The sequence below is a fragment of the Salvelinus fontinalis genome, chromosome 4 (assembly GCF_029448725.1).
Source record: "Salvelinus fontinalis isolate EN_2023a chromosome 4, ASM2944872v1, whole genome shotgun sequence".
Lineage (NCBI taxonomy): Eukaryota > Metazoa > Chordata > Actinopteri > Salmoniformes > Salmonidae > Salvelinus > Salvelinus fontinalis.
Window position 1 is genome coordinate 38,287,788 of NC_074668.1, and position 27,650 is coordinate 38,315,437.

General features: G+C 41.5%; 1 protein-coding gene across 1 annotated transcript; it reads left to right on the forward strand.

Annotated features, from left to right (window-relative positions):
- On the forward strand, positions 1-27,350 carry LOC129853728 (tricarboxylate transport protein B, mitochondrial-like). The gene is made up of 9 exons (XM_055920076.1): positions 1-383; positions 17,828-17,935; positions 18,458-18,557; positions 22,841-22,979; positions 23,686-23,770; positions 25,166-25,270; positions 25,606-25,721; positions 25,846-25,919; positions 26,091-27,350. The coding sequence occupies exons 1-9, from the start codon at positions 272-274 to the stop codon at positions 26,203-26,205; spliced, it is 954 nt and encodes a 317-aa protein (XP_055776051.1). The 5' UTR covers positions 1-271; the 3' UTR covers positions 26,206-27,350.
- The last annotated feature ends 300 nt before the right edge of the window (positions 27,351-27,650 follow it).

Here is a 27,650-nt window from a genome sequence, read left to right on the forward strand (position 1 = left end):
CTCTCCTCCCTCAGCTACAGGATATATAGCTTTCTCTCCCAGCACGACTGCCAGCTGTGTAGTAGCCTACTGTCCACATACAGCGGGGGTCTGAAGGCTACACTCAGCATCACTGGTCAGACAGCATCACAGCGAAATTGATCAGTCCTTAGTCTTGGTGTGCATGCACTGAACGTTATATTAACCATACACTCGTTTTTTAGGACAAAATAACAGTTTGGCAGACTTAGTTTTATAGCTAGATAGATATTTGTTAAATTATTTCTTTACAATGGAAGGAAACAGGCAACTAATCAGTCCCTTTCACCGACCACGGTGCCTGGCGGCGGCGGCACCTGGAGGAAAAGCCAAATTAACTCACCCAGGGAAGGCGATTCTAGCAGGTAAGTTTTGTAATCCTTTGTTCAGACACCACATATGCCAATATATATGGTTTTACATTTTTGTGATACACGGTTTAATGCTTTTACTTGATAGAGAATCGGCGTGGATGGAGCATCAGCCTGTAGAATAAAGTACCATTGTTTTTCCCGATCATGTCACTTTCACTGACAGCCAGGGGTTGTAAATCATGTGCGGATGGTGTTTCATTGGTTAGTAGCCGTGCAAGAAGCGAGCGCTTCCATGTCATTGAGTAGAACTGTCATGTTGTATTGTGTTCAACAGTTCATTAACAATAAAATATAAAAAATGCTAGTCCTGGTTATTAATATCAGTTTCACATGCAGTGTGTGCATTTCACTAAAGATGGGATTGGCTTGGGCTGCCTGTAGAGCGCATAACAAAATAGTGAGACTGTTTAAACTAGTAGCCTACTGGCTTTATCATTTATTTATTTTAAATGTTCTACTTAATATGATTTAGAATCTAATCAATAGGATTTCAAATGGATGATTATGAAATGATCTAATCTGTAACTGACAGTGGTAACATGCTCTAGCCTTCTAATAGTGTAGAGCAGAACTGCCTGGTTTTGAGAGAACACCACAGAACAATCACTCCTCAGTTCTCCCCTTTAGTGCCAGACAGTAACAACTCAGTTAGTTATAAGGACTGGTGAATGCTAAAATGTTCACCTCCTCTTGCATTATGCTATGATAGACAGATCATTCATGTTATTGTGCAGTTTAACTGAGATGACAAAAAAGCATCTGTTGCAGATCCATCTGTCCGGTTAGCAAACCACAGCATTTAGTTCCCACTAGCAGCCCTGTTCTTTTTAGGCAGCAGACACAGTCATTATTATGGGGTGTCTTCTGAAAATGACTCCACACTGTGCAATTCAAACCAATAACCCTACAATTGAACTGGAATGCATTTGAAGTAAACCACCCAAAAACCACCACGTCGCTCTCTGAAGGAAGACAAAAACAAGCATTGCATGAGGATCAAATATAGAAACCCAAACACTGTGGACTGAACAGCAGAATGTCTCTAAAATGAGGTTTGAATAGCTCAGACGTCTACCTATTAGTAGTAGTAGCCAATGGTGTATATAAACCTGTACTGCTGATGCTATCTATTGGCTATTGAGAGGCTTTGAAGCCACCGGTCGGCCATATTGGCACTCCCTAGAAGGAGCAGTCCTTCATAGTAATGGATGGAATTCTACAGTGTTTCAATTAAGTGTTTCAAGGACAAAATGACATGTATTTAAGTATTTACAAAATGACATGTTTTGTTGTTGTAAATTGTTCTTTTTTTTATGTTTAACTCACATATTATAATTTAAAAGTGGGCATTAAGGTATATGTAATAACTAATGTAGACATTAATAAATGCATTTATATAGCTTCCAAAATGTTTTTTTTTTTTTTTTTTTTTTTTTTTTTTACATTGGAGTAGTGCTAAGATGGAGGCACAGGGGCTTCAACAAATCACCCCCTAAAAGTAATCTAGTGTATATACTGCATACATCACTGGTAGTAGCCTTCATCACGGAAATCTCCATTCCTGTGATGGATACTGGTGAAGTATACCAAACAAAAATATAAACACAACATGTAAAGTGTTGGTCCCATGTTTCATGAGCTGAAATAAAAGATCCCAGAAATTTTCCATATGCACAAAAAGCTTATTTTTCTTAAATGTTGTGCACAAATTAGTTTACATCCCCGTTAGTGGACATTTCTTCTTTGCCAAGATAATCCATTCACCTGACAGTTGTGGCATATCAAGAAGCTGATTAAACAGCATGATCATTACACAGGTGCACCTTGTGCTGGGGACAATAAAAAGACACTTTAAAATGTGCAGTTCTCACACACAATGCCACAGATGTCTCAAGTTATGAGGAAGCATGCAATTTGGTATTTGGTATATTATTAGGATCCCCATTAGCTGTTGCAAAAGCAGCAGCTGCTCTTCCTGGGGTCCACACAAAACATGAAACATGACATAATACAGAAAATGAATAGACAAAACCAGCTCAAGGACAGAACGACATAATATTTTTTTAAAGGCACACGTAGCATACATATCAATACATACACACAAACTATCTAGGTTAAATAGGCTTTATCTGTTTTTTGAAAGCAGGTTTGCTGTTTATTTGAGCAATAAGAGATGGAACGGAGTTCCTGTATGCTTTTTTGAATTTGTTCTGGATTTGGGGACTGTGAAAAGACCCCTGATGGCATTTCTGGTGGGGTAAATGTGTGTGTCAGAGCTGTATGTAAGTTGACTAGGCAAACAATTTAACACAATGAAAAAAAAAAACTTATAAAAATAAGAAATGATGCAGTCAGTTTCTCCTCAACTCTTAGCCAAAAGAGACTGGCATGCATAGTATTTACACTACCAGTCAAAAGTTTTAGAACACTTACTCATTCAACGGTTTTTCTTTATTTGTACTATTTTCTACATTGTAGAATAATAGTGAAGACATCAAAACTATGAAATAACACACATGGAATCATGTAGTAAACAAAAAAGTGTTAAACAAATCTAAATATATTTGAGATTTTTCAAATAGCCACCCTTTGCCTTGATGACAGCTTTGCACCCTCTTGGCATTCTCTCAACCAGCTTCATGTGGTAGTCACCTGGAATGCATTTCAATTAATAGGTCTGCCTTCTTAAAAGTTAATTTGTGGAATTTCTTTTAGGGGTAGTATACAGAAGATAGCCCTATTTGGTAAAAGACCAAGTCCATTTTATGCCCAGAACAGCTCAAGTAAGCAAAGAGAAACGACAGTAGATCATTACTTTAAGACATGAAGGTCAGTCAATGCGGAACATTTCAAGAACTTTGAAAGTTTCTTCAAGTGCAGTCGAAAAAACCATGAAGCGCTATGATGAAACTGGCTCTCATGAGGACCGCCACAGGAATGGAAGACCCAGAGTTACCTCTGCTGCAGAGGATAAGTTCTTCAGAGTAACGAGCCTTAAAAATTGCAGCCCAAATAAATGCTTCACGGAGTTCAAGTAACAGACACATCTCAACATCAACTATTGAGAGGAGACTGTGTGAATCAGGCCTTCATGGTCAAATTGCTACAAATAATCCACTACTAAAGGACACCAATAAGAAGAGACTTGATTGGGCCAAGAAACAAGAGCAATGGACATTAGACCGGTGAAAATTTGTCCTTTGATCTGCAGTCCAAATTGGAGATTTTTGATTCCAACCGCCATGTCTTTGTGAGATGCGGTGTGGGTGAACGGAGGATCTCCACATGTGTATTTCCTACTGTAACGCATGGAGGAGGAGATGTTATGGTGTGGGGGTGCTTTGCTGGTGACACTGTCTATTTAGAATTCAAGGCACACTTAACCAGCATGGCTACCACAGCATTCCTCAGCGATACACCATCCCATCTGGTTTGGGCTTTGTCCCACTATCATTTGTTTTTCAACAGGACAATGACCCAACACACCACCGGGCTGTGTAAGGGCTATTTAACCAAGAAGGAGAGTGATGGAGTGCTGCATCAGATGACCTGGCCTCCACAATCCCCCGACCTCAACCAAACTGAGATGGTTTGGGATGAGTCGGACCGCAGAGTGAAGGAAAAGCAGCCAACAAATGCTTAGCATATGTGGGAACTCATTCAAGACTGTTGGAAAAGCATTCCAGATGAAGCTGGTTGAGAGAATGAGAAGAGTGTGCAAAGCTGTCATCAAGGAAAAGGGTGGCTATTTGAAGAATCTCAATTATAACATTTATTTTGATTTGTTTAACACTTTTTTGTTTACATGATTTCATATATGTTATTTCATAGTTTTGATGTCTTCGTTATGTGTCTTCTACAATGTAGAAAATAGTAAAAATAAAGTAAAACCCTTGATGAGTAGGTGTTCTAAAACTTTAGACCGGTAGTGTATATCAGCCCTCTGATTACAATGACGAGCAAGACGTGCTGATCTGTTCTGGGCCTGCTGCAGTTTAACTAGGTCTTTCCTTGCAACACTTGACCACGCGACTCGACAATAATCAAGATAAGACAAAACTAAAATCTGCAGAACTTCCTTTTTGGAGTCAACCATTGAATCTATATGTTTTGACCATGACAGTTTACAATCTAAGGTAATGCCAAGTAATTTAGTCCCCTCAACTTGTTCAGATCTGCCCTGCGGTACATCACACTTTACATGTTTGACATTAGAGAAGCTTCCATTAAAGAAAACCCTTTGAGTCCTATTAGATAGACAGCTCTGAAACAATGATATGGCAGAGGTTGAAAAGCCATAACAAATACATTTATTCAACAACACGTTATGGTCAATAATATCAAAGGATGCACTGAAATCTAACAGTACAGCTCCCACAATCTTCTTATTATCACTTTCTTTCAACCAATCATCAGTCATTTGTGTCAGTGCAGTACATTTTGGTTTCCCTTCTCCATAACCATGCTGAAAGTCTGTTGTTCATTTGTTTACAGAGAAATAGCATTGTATTTGGTCAAACACTATTTTTTCCCCCAAAGTTTGCCAAGAGCTGGCAGCAAGCTTATAGGTCTGCTGTTAGAACCAGTATTTGTATTTGTATTTATTATGGATTCCCATTAGCTGCTGCCAAAGCAGTATCTACTCTTCCTGGGGTCCGTCAAAATTCATTCAGTTATACAATTTTAAAAACATTACAATACATTCATAACAGATTTCACAACGCACTAAGTGTGTGCCCTCAGGCCCCTACTCCGCTACCACATATCTACAACACAAAATCCATGTGTACGTGTGTATAGTGCATATGTTATCATGTGTGTGTAAAGGCTACTTTACCACTCTTGGGTAGCGGAATTACTTTGGCTTCCATCCAGGCCTGAGTACAAATACTTTCCTCAAGTGTCAGATTAAACATACGACAAATAGGAGAGGCTATAGGGTCAGCTAACATACTCAGTAGCTTTCCATCTAAATTGTCAATGCCATGAGGTTTGTCAATATTGATAGTTAACAATCATTTTTCCACCTCTCCCACACTAACTTTACAAAATTCACACGTGCATTGCTTTTTTTAAATTATTCGCTTTTCTATGCATGAATACGATTGCTCACTGCTCGTTGTTGGCATTTCCTGCCTAAGTCTGTCAACTTTGCCAATGAAGTAATCATTAAAATAATTGGCAACATCAAATGGTTTTGTGATGAATAAGCCATCTGATTCGATGAAAGATGGAGTTGAATTTGTCTTTCTGCCCATAATTTCATTTAAAGTACTCCAAAGTTTTTTGGAGCTTCCTTATGAGCGGACAGCTTGATGAAAACCAGCCAATATTCAGGTCCTCAAGAAAGTAGACCTCTGTTTACATCACATACACTATCAAGCATTTAACACATATTATTTAGATACTGACTGTTAGCACTTGGTGGCCTATAGCAACACCTCCCCCAAAAAGGCTTTAGATGTGCCAGGTGAAACTGCAACCACAACACATACGATCTTCTCTAAGCATTACATGGATATGGCTCTGAATATATACAGCAACACCTCCCCCATAAGCATTTGTGTCTCTTCTATAGATGTTTTATCCTTGTATTGCTACTGCTGCATAATCAAGTGAGTCTCAGAAATGGCTAATATATGAAAGTTATCTGATTAGCAAGTTATTGATTTCATGAACCTTATTTCTAAGGCTACATATATTAATATGGGCTATTGTCAGCCCTTTCCTGGGTAGCTTATCAGAGACAGGCATAATATGGAAAAGAGCTAAAAAAGCAAGAGAAGAAAATATACATCCAGCAGTGTATTAATCAATTGGTGTGTGTGTGTGTGTGTGTGTGTGTGTGTGTGTGTGTGTGTGTGTGTGTGTGTGTGTGTGTGTGTGTGTGTGTGTGTGTGTGTGTGTGTGTGTGTGTGTGTGTGTGTGCGTGTGCGTGTGCGTGTGTGTGTGTGTGAGTTCATGTGGGGTTGAAGTTACGAACCCATAGGCTTGGCTCTCTCATCCCTTCCAGGCTTCTGGGAAGGAGGGTGGTCAATGAGCCTGTCATAGCGGATGTATGTCCCAACGCAGCTTTCTTATCTGGGATAAGTTCTTTCCTCTTCTGGCGCACAGCTTCAGGATAGTCCTCATTGAGGAAGATACAGTGCATTCGGAAAGTATTCAGACCCCTTGACTTTTTCCACATTGTTACATTACAGCCTTATTCTAAAATTGATAAAATTGTTTTTTCCCCCTCTTCAATCTATACACAATACTCCAAAATGACAAAGCAAAAACAGCTTTTTGTATAAAAAACAACAACAACGGAAATATCACATTTACATAAGTATTCAGTCCCTTTACTCTGTACTTTGTTGAAGCACCTTTGGCAGCGATTACAGCTTCGAGTCTTCCTGGGTATGACGCTACAAGCTTGGCACACCTGTATTTGGGGAGTTTCTCCCATTCTTCTCTGCAGATCCTCTCAAGTTCTGTCAGGTTGGATGGAGAGCGTTGCTGCACAGCTATTTTCAGGTCTCTCCAAAGATTGTCGATCAGGTTCAAGTCCGGACTCTGACTGGGCCACTCAAGGACATTCAGAGACTTGTCCCGAAGCCACTCCTGCGTTGTCTTGGCTGTGTGCTTAGGGTCGTTGTCCTGTTGGAAGGCGAACCTTTGCCCCAGTCTGAGGTCCTGAGGGCTCTGGAGCAGGTTTTCATCAAAGATCTCTCTGCACTTTGCTCCGTTCATCTTTCGATCCTGACTAGTCTTCCAGTTCCTGCCACCAAAAAACATCCTCACAGCATGATTCTGCCACCACCATGCTTTCACTGTAGGGATGGTGCCAGGTTTCCTCCAAACATGACGCTTGGCATTCAGGCCGAAGAGTTCAATCTTGGTTTTATCAGACCAGACAATCTTGTTATTCATGGTCTGAGTCCTTTAGGTGCCTTTTGGCAAACTCCAAGCGGGCTGTCAGGTGATTTTTACTGAGGAGTGGCTTGCGTCTGGTCACTCTACCATAAAGGCCTGATTGGTGGAGTGCTGCAGAGATAGTTGTCTTTCCAAATGAGTTCCAATTGATAGAATTTACCACAGGTGGACTCCAATCAAGTTGTAGAAACATCTCAAGGGTGATCAATGGAAACAGGATGCACCTGAGCTCAATAGCAAAGGGTCTGAATACTTATGTAAATAAGGTATTTCTGTTTTTACATTTTAATAAATGTGTAAACATTTCTACAAACCTGTTTTCTCTTTGTCATTATGGGGTATTGTGTGTAGATTGAATTTTATTTTATTTCACCTTTATTTAACCAGGTAGGTTAGTTGACAACAAGATAAAGCAAAGCAGTGTGACAGAAACAACAACACAGAGTTACACATGGAATAAACAAGCATACAGTCAATAACACAATAGAAAAAAAAGAACGTCTATATACAGTGTGTGCAAATGGCATGAGGAGGTATGGCAATAAATAGGCCATAGTAGCAAAGTAATTACAATTTAGCAGATTAACACTGGAGTGATAGATGAGCAGATGATGATGAGCAGACGATGGTGTGTAAGTAGTGATACTGGTGTGCAAAAGAGCAGCAAAGTAAATAAAAACAATATGGGGATGAGGTAGGTAGATTGGGTGATGAGGAAAAGGTTTTATTTAATCCATTTTAGAATACAGTAAGGCTGTAACGTAACAAAATGTGGAAAAGTCAAGGGGTCTGAATACTTTCGAATACACTGTGTACATTCCTCTCAAGTTCTTGGCTCTTTCCAGAACAGCTACCTTGTCCTTGAACCTCAGGAACTTGACCACTATTGGCCTGGGCCTGTCACCTGGGCTGGTGGTGGGTTTTCCAGTCCTGTGGGCATGCTCAACCTCAATCTTCCTGTGGTCCATCTTCAATTTCTCAGAGATCATTTCCCTCACTTTGTCCTCAGTCTCGAGGAGATTCTGCAATTCCATCCACAACCATGTTGTTCCGCCTTGATTGTCCCTCGACAATCCGTCATTGTTATCATGGATTCACACACAAAATTGATGTCCTCTCTCAATGACTTACAGATGTCTGTCATCTCGCCGTTCTCCTGTTTCAACTCATTGAGCTGACCCTGGGAGAACTGCAAACTGTTCTTCAGGTCCTGGACCTCTCTGGTCAGGTAGTCTATTATTTTATTAGTTGAATCCACCAGTATTTGGACACAACACTTGAAGCTATTTGCTTGTTGTTGTAACAACTGCTTGTAGAACTATTTTTCTTCATTTAAAAAATCCTTTGCGTGTGACAGAGAGACACCACTGCCTTCAATGGTACTCCCGCTGGCTTTGGTCTTTATCATGGTAGCTTAGCAACGTAGGTTATGCTGTTACTCCACGCAGTTCCAGACAGGGCAGGTCACAGGGAAGATTGAAAACAACAAACGGCAGGGATCTAGACAGCCACAGACCTGAGACAATCTGCGGTCCCAACCACAATGGCTAACCGCGTTCCGGGCTGCTTTCAAGCCCTCAAGAAAACCTTGCTAGCTTGATATTAAATATAGCTGCTAGCTAGCTGTCTAAATTAACTCAAGTAAAAAATAAAAGAGGAACAATAAAATAAAAACAATGAGGCTATATACAGGTGGTACCGGTACCGAGTCAATGTGTGGGGTACAGGTTAGTTGAGGTAATTGAGGTAACATGTACAGTACCAGTCAAAAGTTTGGACCCCAACTCATTCAAGGGTTCTTCTTTATTTGTACTATTTTCTACATTGTAGAATAATAGTGAAGACATTAAAACTATGAAATTACAAAGTAGCCACAGAAACCGTCTAAGTGAAGCTCATCTGCGTGCTCGTTGTCCTCACCAGGGTCTTGACCTGACTGCAGTTCGGTGTCTTAACCGACTTCAGTGGACACATTTTTACCTTCAATGGCCACTGGCATGCTGGAGAAGTGTGCTCTTCACGGATGAATCCTGTTTACAACTGTACCGGGCAGATGGCAGACAGCGTGTATGGTGTTGTGTGGGAGAGCGGGCCACACAGGTCACATTCCACAGGCCACAATCATCAACCTGATCAACTCTATGTGAAAGCGGTGTGTCGTGCTGCATGCGGCAAATGGTGGTCACATCAGATACTGACTGGTTTTCTGATCCACGCCCCTACCTTTCTTTTTAAGGTATCTGTGACCAATAGATGTATATCTGTATTCCCAGTCATGTGAAATCCGTAGGTTAGGGCCTAATGAATTTATTTCAATTGACTGATTTCCTAATATGAACTGTAACTCAGTAAACCTTTGAAATTATTGCATGTTGCATGTAATATCAACACAGGGAGACCGATCAATTAGTTATAGTATTTTTACTAATATACATTTTGTTTATGAATTATTAAGTGATTAAAACTCGAAACTCAAAAAAACTCATTGGTAACGGAATTTGGCTTCAATAAGATATCATAGTAGTTACAAACCACAGTTGGATCACCTGCTACTGTCCTCCCTTCCACTGGCATACTTTTGGTCGCAGTTTTTTGGTCTGGTCTGGACCAGCCTTGATTTCAACATCCACAGACGTCTGGCCTTCATTGGCCCAAACATAGATGTCCATGATTTGTTCAGATTTGGTCCGGTCCAGTAGAGCACAGTACAGTAAAGAAAAGTAGAGTATAGTTCAGTACAGTACATTATAATCCAGTAGAGTACAGTACAGTACAGTACAGTACAGTACAGTAAATAAACATAGAGTATGCTTCAGTTCAGTACAGTACAGTCATGTATTGTACAGTAGAGTAGAATAGAGTGGAGTACAGTTCAGTACAGTACACAGTAGAGCACACTAGAGTTGAGTACACTATAATGTACTGAACTGTACTATACTTTACTGTACTGTAACGTACTCTACTTGACTGTACTCTACTTTACTGAGTCCTACTGTGCTGTACTTTGATGTCCAAACTTGTGAATAGACATCTATGATTGGTTCAAATGTATTCTTGTTTAGTGGCAGAGCTCATTAAAATAAAAGCCTGTGTGTAGAATAATACCCAAATATGCAAAGGAGGATATTGTAATCCACTTCACTTACTGTAGTTCAATAACCAAAACAGATTTTTTTAACCTCAAGGTGTCATGTCCTAGCTGACACCCCATTCTTTCTGCAGACATCTCTGAATCTTAATTTGGAGCAGATATTCAACAGAGTTTTTGGAAAATGTAGTCACATTTTACCTCAAATCTGTTACCAAAGTTGGCATCTGCACAGTTCTTCCAGTAAATGTGTTTTTGTAAAATTGTCTGTGTAATTTGTTAAAAGCGGTCCTTGTGCATAGAGTTGTATGGTTTGTTAAACTTTGATGAATGTTTTTTGTTTGGCACACTTTTTAAGTGAATAATCTCCGCTCAATTCCGTTTCCGTGAAATTGCCCATAGTGGTTTTTCACTGTAACCTCTAGCTGAACTAGGTTACATTTGAACTCATGACTTTGGTACCGCAGGTTTGTGCAAATAAAATGTCCAAATACCTTTCACAACCCTAACAGTCTATGGTGCCATTTCATAAACAGTCTCTCCTGACTCTCCTCCTCTCAGCCATTGGTAAATATAAAATGAGGCCATCAATCAAGATTTTAGATTTGAGAAACCCAACTGGCCTCCTCCCTCCCTTCCTATCCTTTCACCCAGACTAATCAGACAAGCTGGCCGGGAACGCTAACAGCCAAAGGAACAGGCTACTCTCTCTGTCAGCCAAACTCTTATTTAACCTGTTTGCTCTAGTTGTACACTCCACTCATCTTAGCCAGTTGATTCCTGCTTATCTGTAGAATCTTTCTCTCTCTCTCGTCCCTGTTTTTATTACAGTCTGAATCTATGGGTGCAAATTTATGGGGAGAACAAGGGTATTTTGTTATGTAGATGAATAGCTTGTGTGTGTATGTCTAGTTAAAAAAAGGTTAAATAAAAATAAATAAAAATGTATAGTATATGAGTGTGTGTGTTGAAGTCACAGTGTCATACCCAAGGACCTGATCTACTCAGCGAGATAAAAGTAATCAGGTAAAGTGCTCGTGTCTAATTCTGACCTGAGATATTACTCAATCAACAGCCAAGCTAATGTTTAACTACACCAAGAAGATACACAATCCTCCTGACACCCAGTTTGACAGTTAATAAATCAGACTAGCACTTCTCTCAGTGCCCAGACATTGAACCACAGATATTTTCAGTGATGGAATAATAACTCTAATGTCACAATTTAGTAAAAGTAAGGACACCTTAATAGAAAGTGACTCAAGTAAAATTCACCCAGTAAACTACTATTTGAGTAAATGGCTAAAAGTATCTGGTTTTAAATGTACTTAAGCACAGTGGTGGAAAAAGTACGACATCGCCATGCTTGAGTAAAAGTAAAAGTAAATGCTATACATCAAATTCCTTATATTAAGCAAACCAGATGGCACAATGTTCTCGTTTTAAAAATGAACGACAATCAGGAGCACACTTCAACCCTCAGACATTACTACAAATGCCGTATTTCTATTTATTGAGTCCGCCAGATCAGAGAGAGTAGGGATGACAGCGTGTTATATTTATAGGTGCTTGAATTGAACCATATCACTGTCCTGCCTGAGCATTCAAAATGTAACAACTACTTTTGGGTGTCAGGGGAAATATATGGGAGTAAAAAGTATCTATTTGTTTTGGAATGTAGCACAGTAAAAAATATAAATAGTAAAGTACAGATACCCCCCAAAAACGACATAAGTAGTACACCACTGGCTATATCTGGTTATTCTTCTCTACACTTGGAGGAGTATGTGTGTATGCGAGAGATTGTGAGTGTGTACTGCTTGTTTGGTGGCAGTCTTTGTTTAGTAACTGGAGTACATATCCTAGATTAATTTCAGAATGAATAAACTTTTGTGTTTCTATGTCAAACGGCTTTGTTATATTTCAGTCGTCTGTGATGCATATAAAGTGTAATATTGGGATGCACACTCAAAATGTAATACATTTCAAATCTATATCTGAAATGAAACAGGTGTCTTTTTTTAAAGCCCAAAACCATGTGTGTGAGGTGTATACTCTTGACTACCAAGAAACACTCCGTGTGACCCTGATTTAATCCACTGCAGTAAAAGGTTAACTCAGGGCCGTAGATAAAGACTACAGCCAGTTTGACTCAGTATGACTCTACAGTAGTTTGACTCCACGTGTGTGGTGTCATAACTGATGTAGCTTAGCCTTTGAGAAATATTCCCTTTTTGGCACTGGTGTAATGCAGGAAGGGGTAAAAGGGTGGAGTGAGTTAGTATGTGTATGTGTGCATGTGTGGTTGTATAGGTCTTGTATAGGCCTGGAGGGGGGAAGTGACATGGACAGAACAGAGAAAGTCGTAGCTTAATGGAAGAAAAATCCTACATCTCTTACAAACCCAGACAATGGCTTTGAGGCACATGCTGGGTGTTTGAGCTCCTTCTACTCCCTCCCCTGCACTCCTAGCAGCTAATGGCAATGGGTGATGTTGAGAGGTGGAGGCTGTTGATATGAGGCAAGATTGGCCTGGGGGATGAGAGCTTTAAATGGGTTTCTGGTTCTGATGGGTTTTCTGTGTGTGTGTGTGTGTGTGTGTGTGTGTGTGTGTGTGTGTGTGTGTGTGTGTGTGTGTGTGTGTGTGTGTGTGTGTGTGTGTGTGCTTCGTGCGTTTGTGTAAGTGTGTGTGAGGTTTGAGAGAGTACTTTTGTATTGCTCTGTGCTTGCAGGGTTGTCTGGAGCAACTTTTCTCCCTCTCTCTCTCCATTTCTCTCTCGCCCTCTTTTTTACTTTCTCTCGTGCTCCAGTTAAGTTCTTTGAGTGGCTGTCTCCTCTCAGACTCAGAGGGCTTGTCAAAGTGTGTACTCACTCCCTGCTCATTCACACTCCACTGCACCCAATACACTAGGTAATAGACTCTACACACTCTCCCTGAATCTGACTCACGACCCACCAGCGCCCTCGGGGGCAAAACGTCAAATCCCGAAACCCCTGTTGCCCTTCCTGTCAGACACACACTCTCTCTCTGTCTTTCATTTTCTCTTCCACTTCTCTCTTTCTCCCACTCGCTCTCTCTCTAGTCTCTGTTGTTAAAGAACATATTTCATTTTAATATGACTAGCTTGGATAAGTAAGAATATATTTAAAGAATACATCATTTTCCCATGTTTAGTATTTTTTGTGTTCTTACACATTATGGTGTTCTGGTCCAGAAACTGTGGTGTTGCAAGATAGGGTTATGTTTATTGTTTGCCAGGTCTGGTGATTTTGAACGTTAGTTTTTCTCAGTGAAGTTCTCATCAGGAGCAGATGATGTGGCCAACACTCATTAGAGTTACCTCAACAGCAGGCCAATAGATAGCACTTCAGAGGTCTTCTCTATCGCCCTCTCTGCTCTTGCACATATTTTCTCCCTTGCTCGCTCTCCATTTGTTGCTATCCACTTTCTTCACAATTTTCCATCTAACTCTCTCTCTCTCAACCCTCTTAATCTCTATTTTCCTCTCCCTATCTCTCGTTCCCTCTGTCGCTCTGTCTCTCTCTGTCTCCCTCCCTCTCTCAGTCTGTCCCTCTGTCTCTGTCTGTCTCTCTGTCTCTCTCTGTCTCCCTCCCTCTCTCAGTCTGTCCCTCTGTCTCTCTCTGTCTCCCTCCCTCTCTCAGTCTGTCCCTCTGTCTCTCTATCTCTCTCCTCCATGGTTGATCTAATAGTGTGTAATGGTGTGGAGGGTTCCTATGGGTTGTTTGGCTGGGATGTGTGTCTCTACTGCTGGGCTGCAGCCTGTCCACTCAACCAGGCCCAAGACAATACATGTTCTGTACTCTGACGATCAGCCCCAGTGGTGTGTGCTTGTAATCGTTAAGGACTGGGACGTTTTCAGAAGGGGAAAAAATACATGGAATGGAGCTAAGCACAGGCAAAATCCTAGAGGAAAACCTGGTTCAGTCTGCTTTCCACCAGACACTGGGAGATTAATTCACCTTTCAGCATGACAATAACCTAAAACACGGCTAAATCTACACCTGAATTGCTTACCAAGAAGACAGTGAATGTTCCTGAGTGGCCAAGTTACAGTTTTGACTTAAATCTACTTGAAAATCTATGGCAAGACCTGAAAATGGTTGTCTAGCAATGATCAACAATCAATTTGACAAAGCTTGAAGAATTTTGAAAAGAATAATGGGAAAAAAGAAGAAACCTGCACACTGCCCTTGATAGCAACACTGCTCTTTAATAAGCTTTACGTATCGACCTCAAGGGCTTCGTCTGAGCTTTTGTGAGTTTTTTTCAATTAGCATCCTTATGTAGACATAGTTCCACCCACATCCATTCAATGCATCAAATGGGGTTGGAGTTGAGGGAAAATAAGTACGTTTCACCAAATATAACAATGTGTATTTCATAAGTATTCAAATAAAGTGTGTATATAAAACATATTAAACACGTCTGTAAAACCACAATGAGGACTTCGACACATCAAGCAAATTTTCATAAATCATTGGGTACAGCGTGAGAAAAATGTCAGAGTAATCTGAAATGGTGGCTTTAATTCATAATTCATTTTATTCAACTGTTACTATGCACCTGCAAAAAAGATAGCTCAGATGTGCGAGTGCCTTTTGAATTTTGAAAAGAATAATGGGCAAATGTTGCACAATCCAGGTGTGGAATGCTTTTGAGACTTACCCCAAAAGACTCACTGCTGAAATCGCTGTTTCTACAAAGTATTGACTCAGGGGTGTGATTACAGAACTCTAAGTTCTATATTTATGTATTTAAATTTTCAATAGATTTTTTTTTTTAAATAGATTTTTTTTTATACAGTATTTAAATAATTTTGAATTCAAGCTGTAACACAACAACATGTGGAATAAGTCAAGGGGTATGAATACTTTCTGAAAGCACTGTAAATCTGCTTTGTAAGGGTGGAGTATGTGTGTGTGTGTGTGTGCGCGTGAGGGATGGTTGTAAATGAGAATGATTTGTCGATGGGTTATATAGAGTAAGGGTGGACAGGGTTGGATTGGGCTCTATTTAGGTTGAGAGTTTGAATCATATCACAGACAATTTTAGCATTATGAGCAACTTTTCAACTACTTACTACTTTTTAGCTACTTTGCAACTACTTAGCATGTTAGCTAACTCTTCCCCTAACCACAACCCTAACCCTTTAACCTAACTTATCCCTAACCACTAACCCTAACCCCTAGCCCACCTAACATTAGCAAGCTAGCTAGAATTCTTAACTTATCATACGTTTTGCAAATTCATAACATATTGTACATTTTGCAAACGAGACACTCAATTTAGTATGATATGAGTGTCTCGGATTTACTTACAGAATAATACAAAATGCTCTGAGACCAGGTTGTTTACCAAAATAATTTGTTGCAGATAAAAATCAAGTAGTGCACACAAAATTTATTTTTTCACTTACGTTTTCATGTACCTAATAAAAATGTCAATGTCAATGTGTTTCCATAGCATTTGCCTTAAATAGCAAATGTGCCTACTCTGGTCTTGGCATGTGCACTCTAGCCAACAGCTCGCAGATCAGACTGGTCTCATAGACTAGACGTTGTAACTAGACGTTGTAAATCCAGGAGACAAATTAGTATGATATGTTACGGTTGATATGGTTACATAAGACAGAAGGTTACTTAAGGTAAAAACATAAGGATAGTAGGTTGCCTGTTTGAGTCTCATCACGGACAACTTTATAATTTCTGCTAATTAGCAACTTTTCAACTACTTACTACTTTGTAACTACTTAGGGTGTTAGCTATCCCCTCCCCTTCCCCTAACCATTTTAGCTAACCCTTCCCATAACCCTAGCCTTAACCCTTTAACCTAACTCCTAACCTTAAGCCTAACCCTTAACCCCTAGCCTAGCTAACATTGGCCAGCTAGCTAATGTTAGCGTTATCCACCTAACTAACATTAACCACAACAAATTGGAATTCGTAACATATCATATGTTTTGCAAATTTGTAACATGACACTGCTTCACCAATAGCTTCACATGTAAAACTGTAGTTCTGTCTGGGATGAATGAAGCCTATTGTAGACATACTGACCTGTACATCCTGGGTGAGTTTGCTAGTGTGAAATGTAGTGGACCTCATGTGATCTGCTGAACCTTACTTAACACTGGGATTAGAGGAATTAGAGCAGTGTGTGTGTGTATGTGTGTGTACAGGGATCATGACTTAGCTTTCTAGACTGTTGTACAACCTTATCTTGGCTGAGAAAAACACTGTGCAAATGCATTAAGCCCTTCTGAATACTCTCACTCAACCATACATCAATGTGTAATTTAACTGAAATATAACCAGCAACCACTTAAAATCCTTCTATATCTTCTGTATATGTAATGGGTTAAATATATCTCCTGTCACCTGCAGAATAATGTAATTCTAAGTGCTGCAGGGAAGAGATAGAGAGGTTTGGCCTACAATAACAGCAGAAGTTGGATGGATGCCAAGCTGTCACACAGTTGGATGACATATCTGAACCCTTCCCATTATTTCTTTATACAGATGGGCCTCTGGGATTTGAATGTGAGTGTGTGTGAGAGAGAGAGCGAGAGCGAGAGCGAGAGCGAGAGAGAAGAAATGAAAATGGGGTAATTCTGTGTGTCATTGAGCTAATGGAGGTCTTGGCCTGTGTAATGGAGCCCCTCCCTCTGGACAGAGCAGATAATTTAATTAACGTCAGCCTTCACTCCTCCCTCTCTCCTCTGCTTCTCGCACTCCCTTCCCTCTTTTCTAAGTGACTCATCTGCACACAGTGCTGCTCTTAACACTCTCATCCCCATCCTCTGAACTAATCCACAATGTAGAGCTGTCCAACATCCTACATCATTCATTCATTCATTCATTCTTTTGTTCTTCGTTCATTGGACCTAATAGCTACACGTTCATGCATAGAGAAAATGGCTCTATCCATCTTTATCCAGTACATTACATTCCTCTCACACTCTCTGGGCTTTTATGTTTTAAAGATGGCAGCCATATTTAGGGTTATTGTTATGATCCATGATGTACTGGCTCTGCCCAAAGTGAATGCCTGCTTTAGCCAGCCTGTCATTGTAGAAGGCAATTTGTTGGTACCAACTGTCTGGTACCAAAGGCTAGCTACCCAAAGATTCACAAAAGGAATCTTCTGGTTGATAAGCTTAGCTGACCAATGCTCTCTGTTTTCTGCATAGTTCAGACTCATTCGCTACAAAATGACGATGACATACAGAACCCCAGCAAGCACAGACGGTTCGACAACGTTTGCGTTTGGTTCAAGTCTGATGCCATTTTTGAGATCGACCCTGGCCTGAATGTGGGCGGTTTACAGTAACTAAATGTCGCTTTCCTTTCTGTCCATCTCATTCTACAGATTGTAAAGCTTTATCTGACCTCCGCTCTGTGTTTTCTACAGGTGGTATAGCAGGGGGTATAGAGATCTGTATCACCTTCCCTACTGAGTATGTGAAGACTCAGCTACAGCTGGACGAGAAGGCCAACCCTCCCAAATACAGGGGCATTGGTGAGTGTCTGACTCTGTGTGTGTGTCCTCTCACCCGGCAACACAAGACTTTCTCTATCCATCTCCCTTCATACCTCTCTACCTCTTCTTCCCCGATGCATCTAACCTTTCTGAGATACAGGGTCGTCAGTGTGTCGACCAAATCAATTCATCTATCTCTTGCTCACGCTCCATTTCTTCTTCTCACTATCTCGCTCCCTCTCTCTCTTTCTCTGTCCCTCTTAGGATCTAATTATCAAATTACCCATCATCCTCAGGTGCATTAGTGATTCTGGCAGGCTGTCACACTACTTGTTTGTATGACACACACACACACACACACACAGTCAGTCTGGCTTCTCTTGGCTGGAGCTCTGAGGATCTGAGACCATCTTAATGAGCCCTGCACACAGCTGTCTCTGCCTCATACTAAATAGCTATGTTCGTCAAGGAGTTCTCTCTCCATGTGTGAATATGAAGTTATTTGAATACTCTCCGTGTGTCCGTAGCTGGTTGTGTGTTCATGTATTGATGTGTGTGTAGGTGACTGTGTAAAGCAGACGGTACAGGGTCACGGGGTGAGAGGACTGTACAGAGGACTCAGCTCACTGCTCTACGGATCCATACCCAAATCAGCTGTCAGGTATGTGGATAGCATCTAGCCCTAAACACACACACACACACCAATTATTTTGGTCTATTACTCACAATACATAGCTGAAATGTCCCACTGGTCTTGTGTGTAATTATGTTATTCTTTCCCAGAGGTTATATTTATTCGACCTACCTGCTTTATTCCACACACGACCGTTCTATGGAGACCTCAGTCTCAGACAGGGTTATTTAGCATCTCTCTTTCTCTGAATGTGTTTGTTTGTGTGTATGTGTGTTACAGAGCAGAGCCTGTCTTTAGAGTGGACAGACCCAGCCAAGCGGAGCAGAGCTGCCAATTCTTGTATAAGTAGAGATACAGAGATGAAAACCTGTTGGTGTGTGTTTGTGTGCGTGTGTGTCTGTGTCAGCCAGCCTAGGGGAAGGGCTCAGTAGGGAAACAGTGCATAGAGATGGACAGGGCAACAAGAGTAGGCCACATCATCTGTCTAGTCTGACAGCTGTGTGTGTGTGTGTGTGTGTGCGTGTGTTTTACATAATTGGGTTATGAAAAAAGGAGGGAGTGCTTTTCTTCTCCCCACTTCTTCTCCCATTCCCTCTGTCCCCCTCCCCCTACCAATCCATAATTTTCTCCCCTTTCCCACCATCCCCCCCATCCCATTAGCTGATTGCCTGTTATGTACAGTGTGGAGCAGTGGGGGGAAGGACGGGGAGTGAAGGAGATAAGAGAGTGGTGAGGGTGAGGCCAGAGAGACACTGGGCTTTAGTGGAGAGACTGACCTTTTTCATCCTCCCATTTAACTCCACCTGCCTTCTCATCCACCCCTTTCCTTTTTCCCTCATCCTTTACTTTCCCAAATACCTCCCTCCTCCCCTCATCTCTTGGCGAGGGGCAACTGACTTTGCAGATAGAGCCCCAATGGGGTTTTTAGAGATGTTCCATGGTCTCTGTGACGACCAAGGTGCCTCTGACTCATTCTGGACTTTGGCTGCCGGACCAACTGTTATTCATCATGTTGGGACGATTAAAAAAATTCTGTCACTTTGAATTGGCTAAAGAGAGGAGGTAGTTAAGCCTTGGCACATTGAAGTAATTTTAATGGGGTAAGGTATAAAATAGTGAAAAAACCTATACTGCCACTTCCTTGCAGTCCAATTAAGGTGGATGAGAGAGAGACACCTGTTTTGAAACTACTTTCAATCTATAAAGGCATCATTGCCTTTTGTTTGCCAGTCCGTGTCTGTGTGTTCCTGCACTACATCGTATGCGAGTTGTGAAGCGGCTATCACTCAAACAAACGAACATGATTCTTGAGTAGAGACAGAGAAACAGATGCTGCATTTTAATGAACAAAAAAAAACGAGGCAAAAAAAAGACAGCGAAAGAGAGTGAGAGCAAAAGGAGGGGTGGAGGGAGAAGAGATGACGAAATAGAACAGCGAGACACACCCAGAGATGGAGACAGATCGTCAACGTCCGAGACAGACAAGAAGACATCGGTCAGACCAGAAACTCTCGGGTGAGAAGGCAGAGGCACAAGAAACCTAGCCTCGTGAAACCCGCCTGATCTTGCAATGTTTATTTGTCACATGCGGCGAATACAACAAGTGTAGACTTTACCTTGAAATGCTTACTTACGAGCTTTTTCCCAAAAATGCAGTTAAAAAGTATGAAAATTCAAAAATAGATAACAAGAAAATAGTAACACAATAAAATATCTGTATTTATTTTTACCAGGTTACAAGAAAACAAACCTTTAATCAACACTAAGTGGCAAAGTGTCTTTCCTCCCCCTCTCCCCTCCTTCCCCTCTCCTCCTCTCTTCCTCCATGTTGTGTTTGGTCCTGAAATCACCACAATCCAATTCCTGCTATAAATAACCTTCCCAGTGAAGGACTCCCTGGCACAGCATCTCCTAACTGATTACAGTGAAGCTTAACACACACATACACACACTCCTGGGGTGAGACAGAACACTCAGCTCGCTTTCATGGTAGCAGTTGCCGGGCATCCGTTGCTTGCTGAGTCATCAGACTTTATGGCTACATTTTTAAACAAGGATGTGCCTTACCTGCTGGGTAGTAAAACATTCTGCATCAATAGAAGTTTGTTTCACTTCACCTGGGCATCGAACAAAGTCGTTTGCCTCTTGCCTCAAATCAAATCAAATTTTATTGGTCACATACACATGGTTAGCAGATGTTAATGTGAGTGTAGCAAAATGCCTGTGCTTCTAGTTCCGACCATGCAGTAAAATCTAACAAGTAATCTAACAATTTCACAACAACTTCCTTTTACACACAAGTGTAAAGGAATGAATAAGAATATGTACATAAATATATGGATGAGCGATGGCTGAACGGCGTAGGCAAGATGCAGTAGATGGTATAGAGTACAGTATATACATATGAGATGAGTAATGTAGAGTATGTAAACATTATATAAAATGGCATTGTTTAAAGCGACTAGTGATAGGACTGGGCAAAGACTTCTACTAAGATTACTAAGCAGTTGTATGATGCTCAGAGAGGAAGCTTGTGTGAAATTCTGCTCATCAGCTGATTAAACCCAACCTGGCTTCCTCTAAGGTGTCCAGTGGAGTTAGAACTCTTTGAAGACTCTTTGTTGTTTCCATATCTCATCCAGAGATATCAGCAACTCTGACCCTTTTCATCTTCACAGTTATACAGTATCAGTCTATTTGTTTTACTGTCACCTAGGTAACAAGGAGCCAGGATAGAGGGATATTCTATTGAGTCTAATGATTCTAAAACTGTCTAGATTGAAGGTTCTAGTCTGATATTCTATGAAATTCTAGTATTAGATTTTAGACCAGTGGTCACCAATATTTTCTGAGTCAAGATCACGTTCTGAGTCAAAATGCCAAGATCTACGGCTCTTATTTTTTATTAACATGACTTAAAAATATAAGCCTATGCAACAATAACACATTAAAAACAGTACTATAGCAATGATGTTTGTGCAGTAAGCTATAGGCCCAATACATTATCACCACATACTGGCTTTGCTTGAATTTACCTGCCAATGAATTGTTGTTCGGGACATTTTTTTTAAATTATATAAAAAAATTGGAGATAGGCTATATGATCACACAGGTAATCGATCCATGGTTGTATTACTTGTGAGGTATGATCACACAGGTAATCAATCCATGGTTGTATTACTTGTGAGGCACAGCTGAGTGATCATACATTTAAATAATGTGATTTTTATTTTACTGGGCTGATGGTGCCTGTATCTGATGGTCAGTCTCAGCAGAGGGAGAAAGCAGCAGACTGCGGGTCCGTCTCTCAACATCCCTCCGCTCTCCCTTTCCTCCACTGACACTGACCAAAAAGGGACACTGTCTTCCAGCTGATGGCGAACTCGAGTCGCACCACAAATTCATGTTGTTAATCCTGTGAACAGAGAAAGTAAAATACCCCATGATTTTAAAAAAGACCCAAGCCGCTAATAATAACAACAACTCAAGCCTATAGATACACTTTCCTACTCATTTATTACTGCCGCACTGCTTGTTGTAGCGCTGAGTGGAAATAGGAAGAACGCGCATTTTATGGGTTATAAAAGTGTTGAATACAAAGTGTTGACAGTGCTGAGTAAGAACTTCAACATGAACTCACTCATAAAAACAGCAGCTCTTTGCTGTATTCGTTGACAGTCTCTCTAGTCATGGTTTTAAACGTTTTGATATCTCACAGTATCAATTTTGCCGTAGCTTTCTTTTACACCTGCTACGTTACTGCAGACTCGGTCATCTGAACAATTTGATTGGCCAGCGGAAGCATAGTGCACTTGATTTCCTCTCCAGGCCCACAGGGAAGGCAGAGTTTGTACCTTCAGACACATGAAATGGCAACAGTTTGCCTACCCGGCGCGCACGGTAGTTGAATTGGCCGCACCTACCAACAACAGCGCGCGAGACTAATAAAAAAATAAAAACACAAGGCTTTATCGTTGTTTTTTTTTACAGAAATGTTTGGCGATCAACTAGAAATGCCTTGCAGATTAACGGGTCGATCACACCACTGTTTTAGACAATATTCAAACTCAAGTCTAGAATCAAGCCTAACTCTTCCTGATATCACTGTATCACTCTCAAACCTGAGCAACAACTACTCTGCTTGTTATCAATGACTATCACTCATGAGAACAACATTGATTGAACTAATCGACTGGGCTGTATACTAACATGTTATCTCTCATGAGAACAACATTGATTGAACTAATCGACTGGGCTGTATAATAACATGTTATCTCTCTCCATCTTCCTCTCTCTCGCTCTCTCCTCAGGTTTGGTGTGTTTGAGTATCTCAGTAACCATGCCCGTGACGAGGCAGGGAAGTTGAACAGCACCAGGGGTCTGTTATGTGGGCTTGGTGCTGGAGTCATGGAGGCTGTAGTCATAGTCTGTCCCATGGAGACTGTCAAGGTATGTCTGAGACAGAGCATCTCTATAGCCTTCTTTATAGCTCCGTCTCCTCTTCCAGTCTCTTCTCTATAGCCTCGTATCCTCTCTCTGTCTCTCCCTCTCTCTTGTCTTTATCCCCCCACCCCCCTCCTCTCAGATTTGTCACTGATACCCCCTACCCACCGGTAAGGAGTCAGCTGTCTAGCTGATCATTTTTTAGATCTGAATAGGAAGACCTCATCCCAAATCAGTCTCTATTTGATACAAATCTAATCCAACAGCTGAATGAGGGTTGACCCGAGCCTTCCAGGAATGTATTCCCTTCAATCATACTCTTTAATATTCTCTGAATTAAAGGTCAGACAGATAAGAACATCTCTCAAGGCTGTCTGTCTGCTCTCAGTGCTCTGTCAAACTGATAATACAATAAAGAAAAAAACATAATGCTCTTTTTCCTGGAGCACAGTTGGGTTTCTTAATAATACTGTCTGTCTGTCTGTCTGTCTGTCTGTCTGTCTGTCTGTCTGTCTGTCTGTCTGTCTGTCTGTCTGTCTGTCTGTCTGTCTGTCTGTCTGTCTGTCTGTCTGTCTGTCTGTCTGTCTGTCTGTCTGTCTGTCTGTCTGTCTGTCTGTCTGTCTGTCTGTCTGTCTGTCTGTCTGTGTCTGCGCGTACGTGCGTGTATCTGTGTATGTTTGGTGGTCAAGCTGTTCCTGTGTTCTCTCTCAAGGTTAAATTTATCCACGACCAGTCTTCAGCCAACCCCAAATACAGAGGCTTCTACCATGGAGTCAGGGAGATCATCAGAACCCAAGGTAAGGAAGGAGGGGGAAGTTGCCCTAGACTAGACACTGATTTAAGGCTAGGGTTTAGGGAGGGTAATCCTACCTGATCCTACCACCCTAACCTTGAATGATCAACAAAGGCCATGAATATGTCCCAAATTACACCTTTTTGCCTATATAGCGCCCATAGGGCTCTGGCCAAAAGTAGTGCACTAGGGAATAGGGTGTCCTTTGAGATTCACACTTACATTTATTGTTTAAAGATGAACGAAACTTGAGAATCAACTTCTCTCATTGGAAACGGCTTATGTGACATCGATTTTAGTCAGAAACATTTCCAGTACCAAAATTGACTAAAAAGTGCAAGTAGGTTCGTTTTGTTCATATGGTCAAGTGCTGCAAAGAAAGACCTAGTTAAGCTGCAACTGGCCCAGAACAGAGCGGCACATCTTGCGCTTCATTGTAATCAGAGAGCTAATATTATTACTATGCATGCCAGTCTCTGTTGGCTAAGAGTTGAGGAAAGACTGACTTCTTGTTTTTATAAGAAACATTCACGTGTTGGAAATTCCTAATTGTTTACCTAGTCAACGTATACACAGCACTGACACACACACTTACCCCAACAGACATGCCACCAGGGGTCTTTTCACAGTCCCCAGGCCCAGAACAAATTCAAGGAAACGTACAGTATTATACCTAGCCATGAGTGCATGGAACTCTCTTCCATCTTATATTAGCGCAAGTGAACAGCAAACCAGGTTTAAAAAAACAAATAAAGCAACACCTCACAGCACAACGCCTCTCCTCATGTGACCTACTTATTGTGTGTATGAACTGTCATACACTACCGTTCAAAAGTTTGGGGTCACTTAGAAATGTCCTTGTTTTTGAAAGAAAATACCATTTTTGGTCCATTAAAATAACATCAAATTGATCAGAATTACAGTGTAGACATTGTTAATGTTGTAAATTACTAATGTAGCTGGAAACGGCAGATTTTTTATAGAATATCTACATAGGCATACAGAGGTCCATTATCAGCAACCATCACTCCTGTGTTCCAATGGCACGTTGTGTTAGCTAATCCAAGTTTACCATTTTAAAAGGCTAATTGATCATTAGAAAACCCTTTTGCAATTATGTTAGCACAGCTGAAAACTGTTGTGCTGATAAAAGAAGCAATAAAACTGGCTTCTTTAATTTAAGTAAGTGATACTGGCTTTGTACCTATGGTGTCTCATGGGGGACAAAAATCAGTAACTGCCACATTGAACCAACACCCCCAAGATTGAAATCTTATTTTTCTTAATGAGCAACAGAAAAAACCTTGCAGAATTTCAGTCACTCTTTAAAGAGGGCAGTGCATCATGCTGCTACTACATCCAGTGATGCTAACTGCTGCTCTCTGCTACTGTCCCCCAGGTATTAAAGGGACGTACCAGGGCCTGACGGCCACCGTCCTGAAGCAGGGCTCCAACCAGGCCATCCGTTTCTATGTCATGACCTCCCTCAGGAACTGGTACAAAGGTACGGGAGTGTCAGCCATCATTATCAGGATTCCAGGGGCCATATGTATCAAGTGTCTCATAGTAGGAGTGCTGATTGGGGATCAGCTTAGCCTTTAGATCACAATGAGTATGATTGCAATGAGTATGATTGCATCGACAGAAGGGAGCTGATCCACTCCTACTCTGACACGTTTATGAATACCGGCCCTGGATGCCTGTCTACACCACACAGACAATGCTGACCTCTAGTGGATCTCTATACCTGTAAAAAGGTACTCTCTTTGATAAGCGTACTGTGTATATCCCACTTGGGTGAGTGTTAAAGAACATTCTGTCCGTATCTCCTCTCCCCAGGGGATAACCCCAATAAGGCTATTAACCCTGTGGTGACGGGAACGTTTGGAGCCGTCGCTGGAGCAGCCAGCGTGTTTGGGAACACCCCCCTAGATGTTATCAAGACCAGGATGCAGGTACAGGATAGAGTACCGCTACAGGCACTTGTGTACATCTGAAAGGATTGAAAGTGTTCGAAATACATGTAAGGCGTAACTCCACGCCTGTCTAAGTGAATAACCCTGCGTCTTTCTCTCTAAGGGTTTGGAGGCTCATAAGTATAAGAGTACGCTGGACTGTGCCTTGAAGATCATGAGACACGAGGGTGTACGAGCGTAAGTGCACCACTATACACTTCTATACGATCAAACGTTACGTATAACTCCCTTAAGGAACCTAATGGTATCGTTTACTGCTCATTTCGTCTCATTCCTGAGGTTCTACTCCATAGAGATCCTGAGTTCTACGGATATGATGTTCTACTCTCCTTGTTCTGTGTTCTCTAGGTTCTATAAGGGGACGGTTCCTCGGCTGGGTCGTGTGTGTCTGGATGTGGCCATCGTCTTCATCATCTATGAGGAGGTGGTCAAGGTTCTCAACACGGTCTGGAAGACGGAGTGAGGGGGCGGGGCTGGAGCCTCTTCTGACCTCACTGGGCCAAACACGATGTGACTGGACAACTGAGCCTTCTACCAGTCTGCGTCTCAAACACCACCTTATTTCCTATATACAGTAGTGCGCTACTTTTGACCAATCAGGCTCCTATCAGGGTCTGGTCAAAAGTAGGGCATTGTGTAGGGAATGGAGTGCCATTTCAGACACAGCCTACCCATAACTGTACTCACCAGCTGAGCTGTAAGCGGAGTGAAAACTATCATACTAATAATATCTATTTGGACATAGCCTACCTATTTGGATGCAGTGGTCACAAACCCTGGTCCCGGAGAGATACAAAGTGTACAGGCTTCTGTTCCATCCCTGCACTAACACACCTGATTCTTCCAAACAAGGCCTCCATGTGTTGAATGAGGTGTAGCGCTAAACTGGGACAAAATCCTGCACGTAATGTCACTCTCCAGGACCTGGATTGAAGAACACTGAAATACACTGCTCAAAAAAATAAAGGGAACACTTAAACAACACAATGTAACTCCAAGTCAATCACACTTCTGTGAAATCAAACTGTCCACTTAGGAAGCAACACTGATTGACAATAAATTTCACATGCTGTTGTGCAAATGGAATAGACAAAAGGTGGAAATTATAGGCAATTAGCAAGACACCCCCCAAAACAGGAGTGATTCTGCAGGTGGTGACCACAGACCACTTCTCAGTTCCTATGCTTCCTGGCTGATGTTTTGGTCACTTTTGAATGCTGGCGGTGCTCTCACTCTAGTGGTAGCATGAGACGGAGTCTACAACCCACACAAGTGGCTCAGGTAGTGCAGTTCATCCAGGATGGCACATCAATGCGAACTGTGGCAAAAAGTTTTGCTGTGTCTGTCAGCGTAGTGTCCAGAGCATGCAGGCGCTACCAGGAGACAGGCCAGTACATCAGGAGATGTGGAGGAGGCCGTAGGAGGGCAACAACCCAGCAGCAGGACCGCTACCTCCGCCTTAGAGCAAGGAGGTGCACTGCCAGAGCCCTGCAAAATGACCTCCAGCAGGCCACAAATGTGCATGTGTCAGCATATGGTCTCACAAGGGGTCCACTAGAGTGAGGGCACCGCCAGCATTCAAAAGTGACCAAAACATCAGCCAGGAAGCATAGGAACTGAGAAGTGGTCTGTGGTCACCACCTGCAGAATCACTCCTGTTTTGGGGGGTGTCTTGCTAATTGCCTATAATTTCCACCTTTTGTCTATTCCATTTGCACAACAGCATGTGAAATTTATTGTCAATCAGTGTTGCTTCCTAAGTGGACAGTTTGATTTCACAGAAGTGTGATTGACTTGGAGTTACATTGTGTTGTTTAAGTGTTCCCTTTATTTTTTTGAGCAGTGTATATACATTTTTTTTTTTATGTCTACGTAAATGAATTACAGTATCATAATGAGTTAACTGTA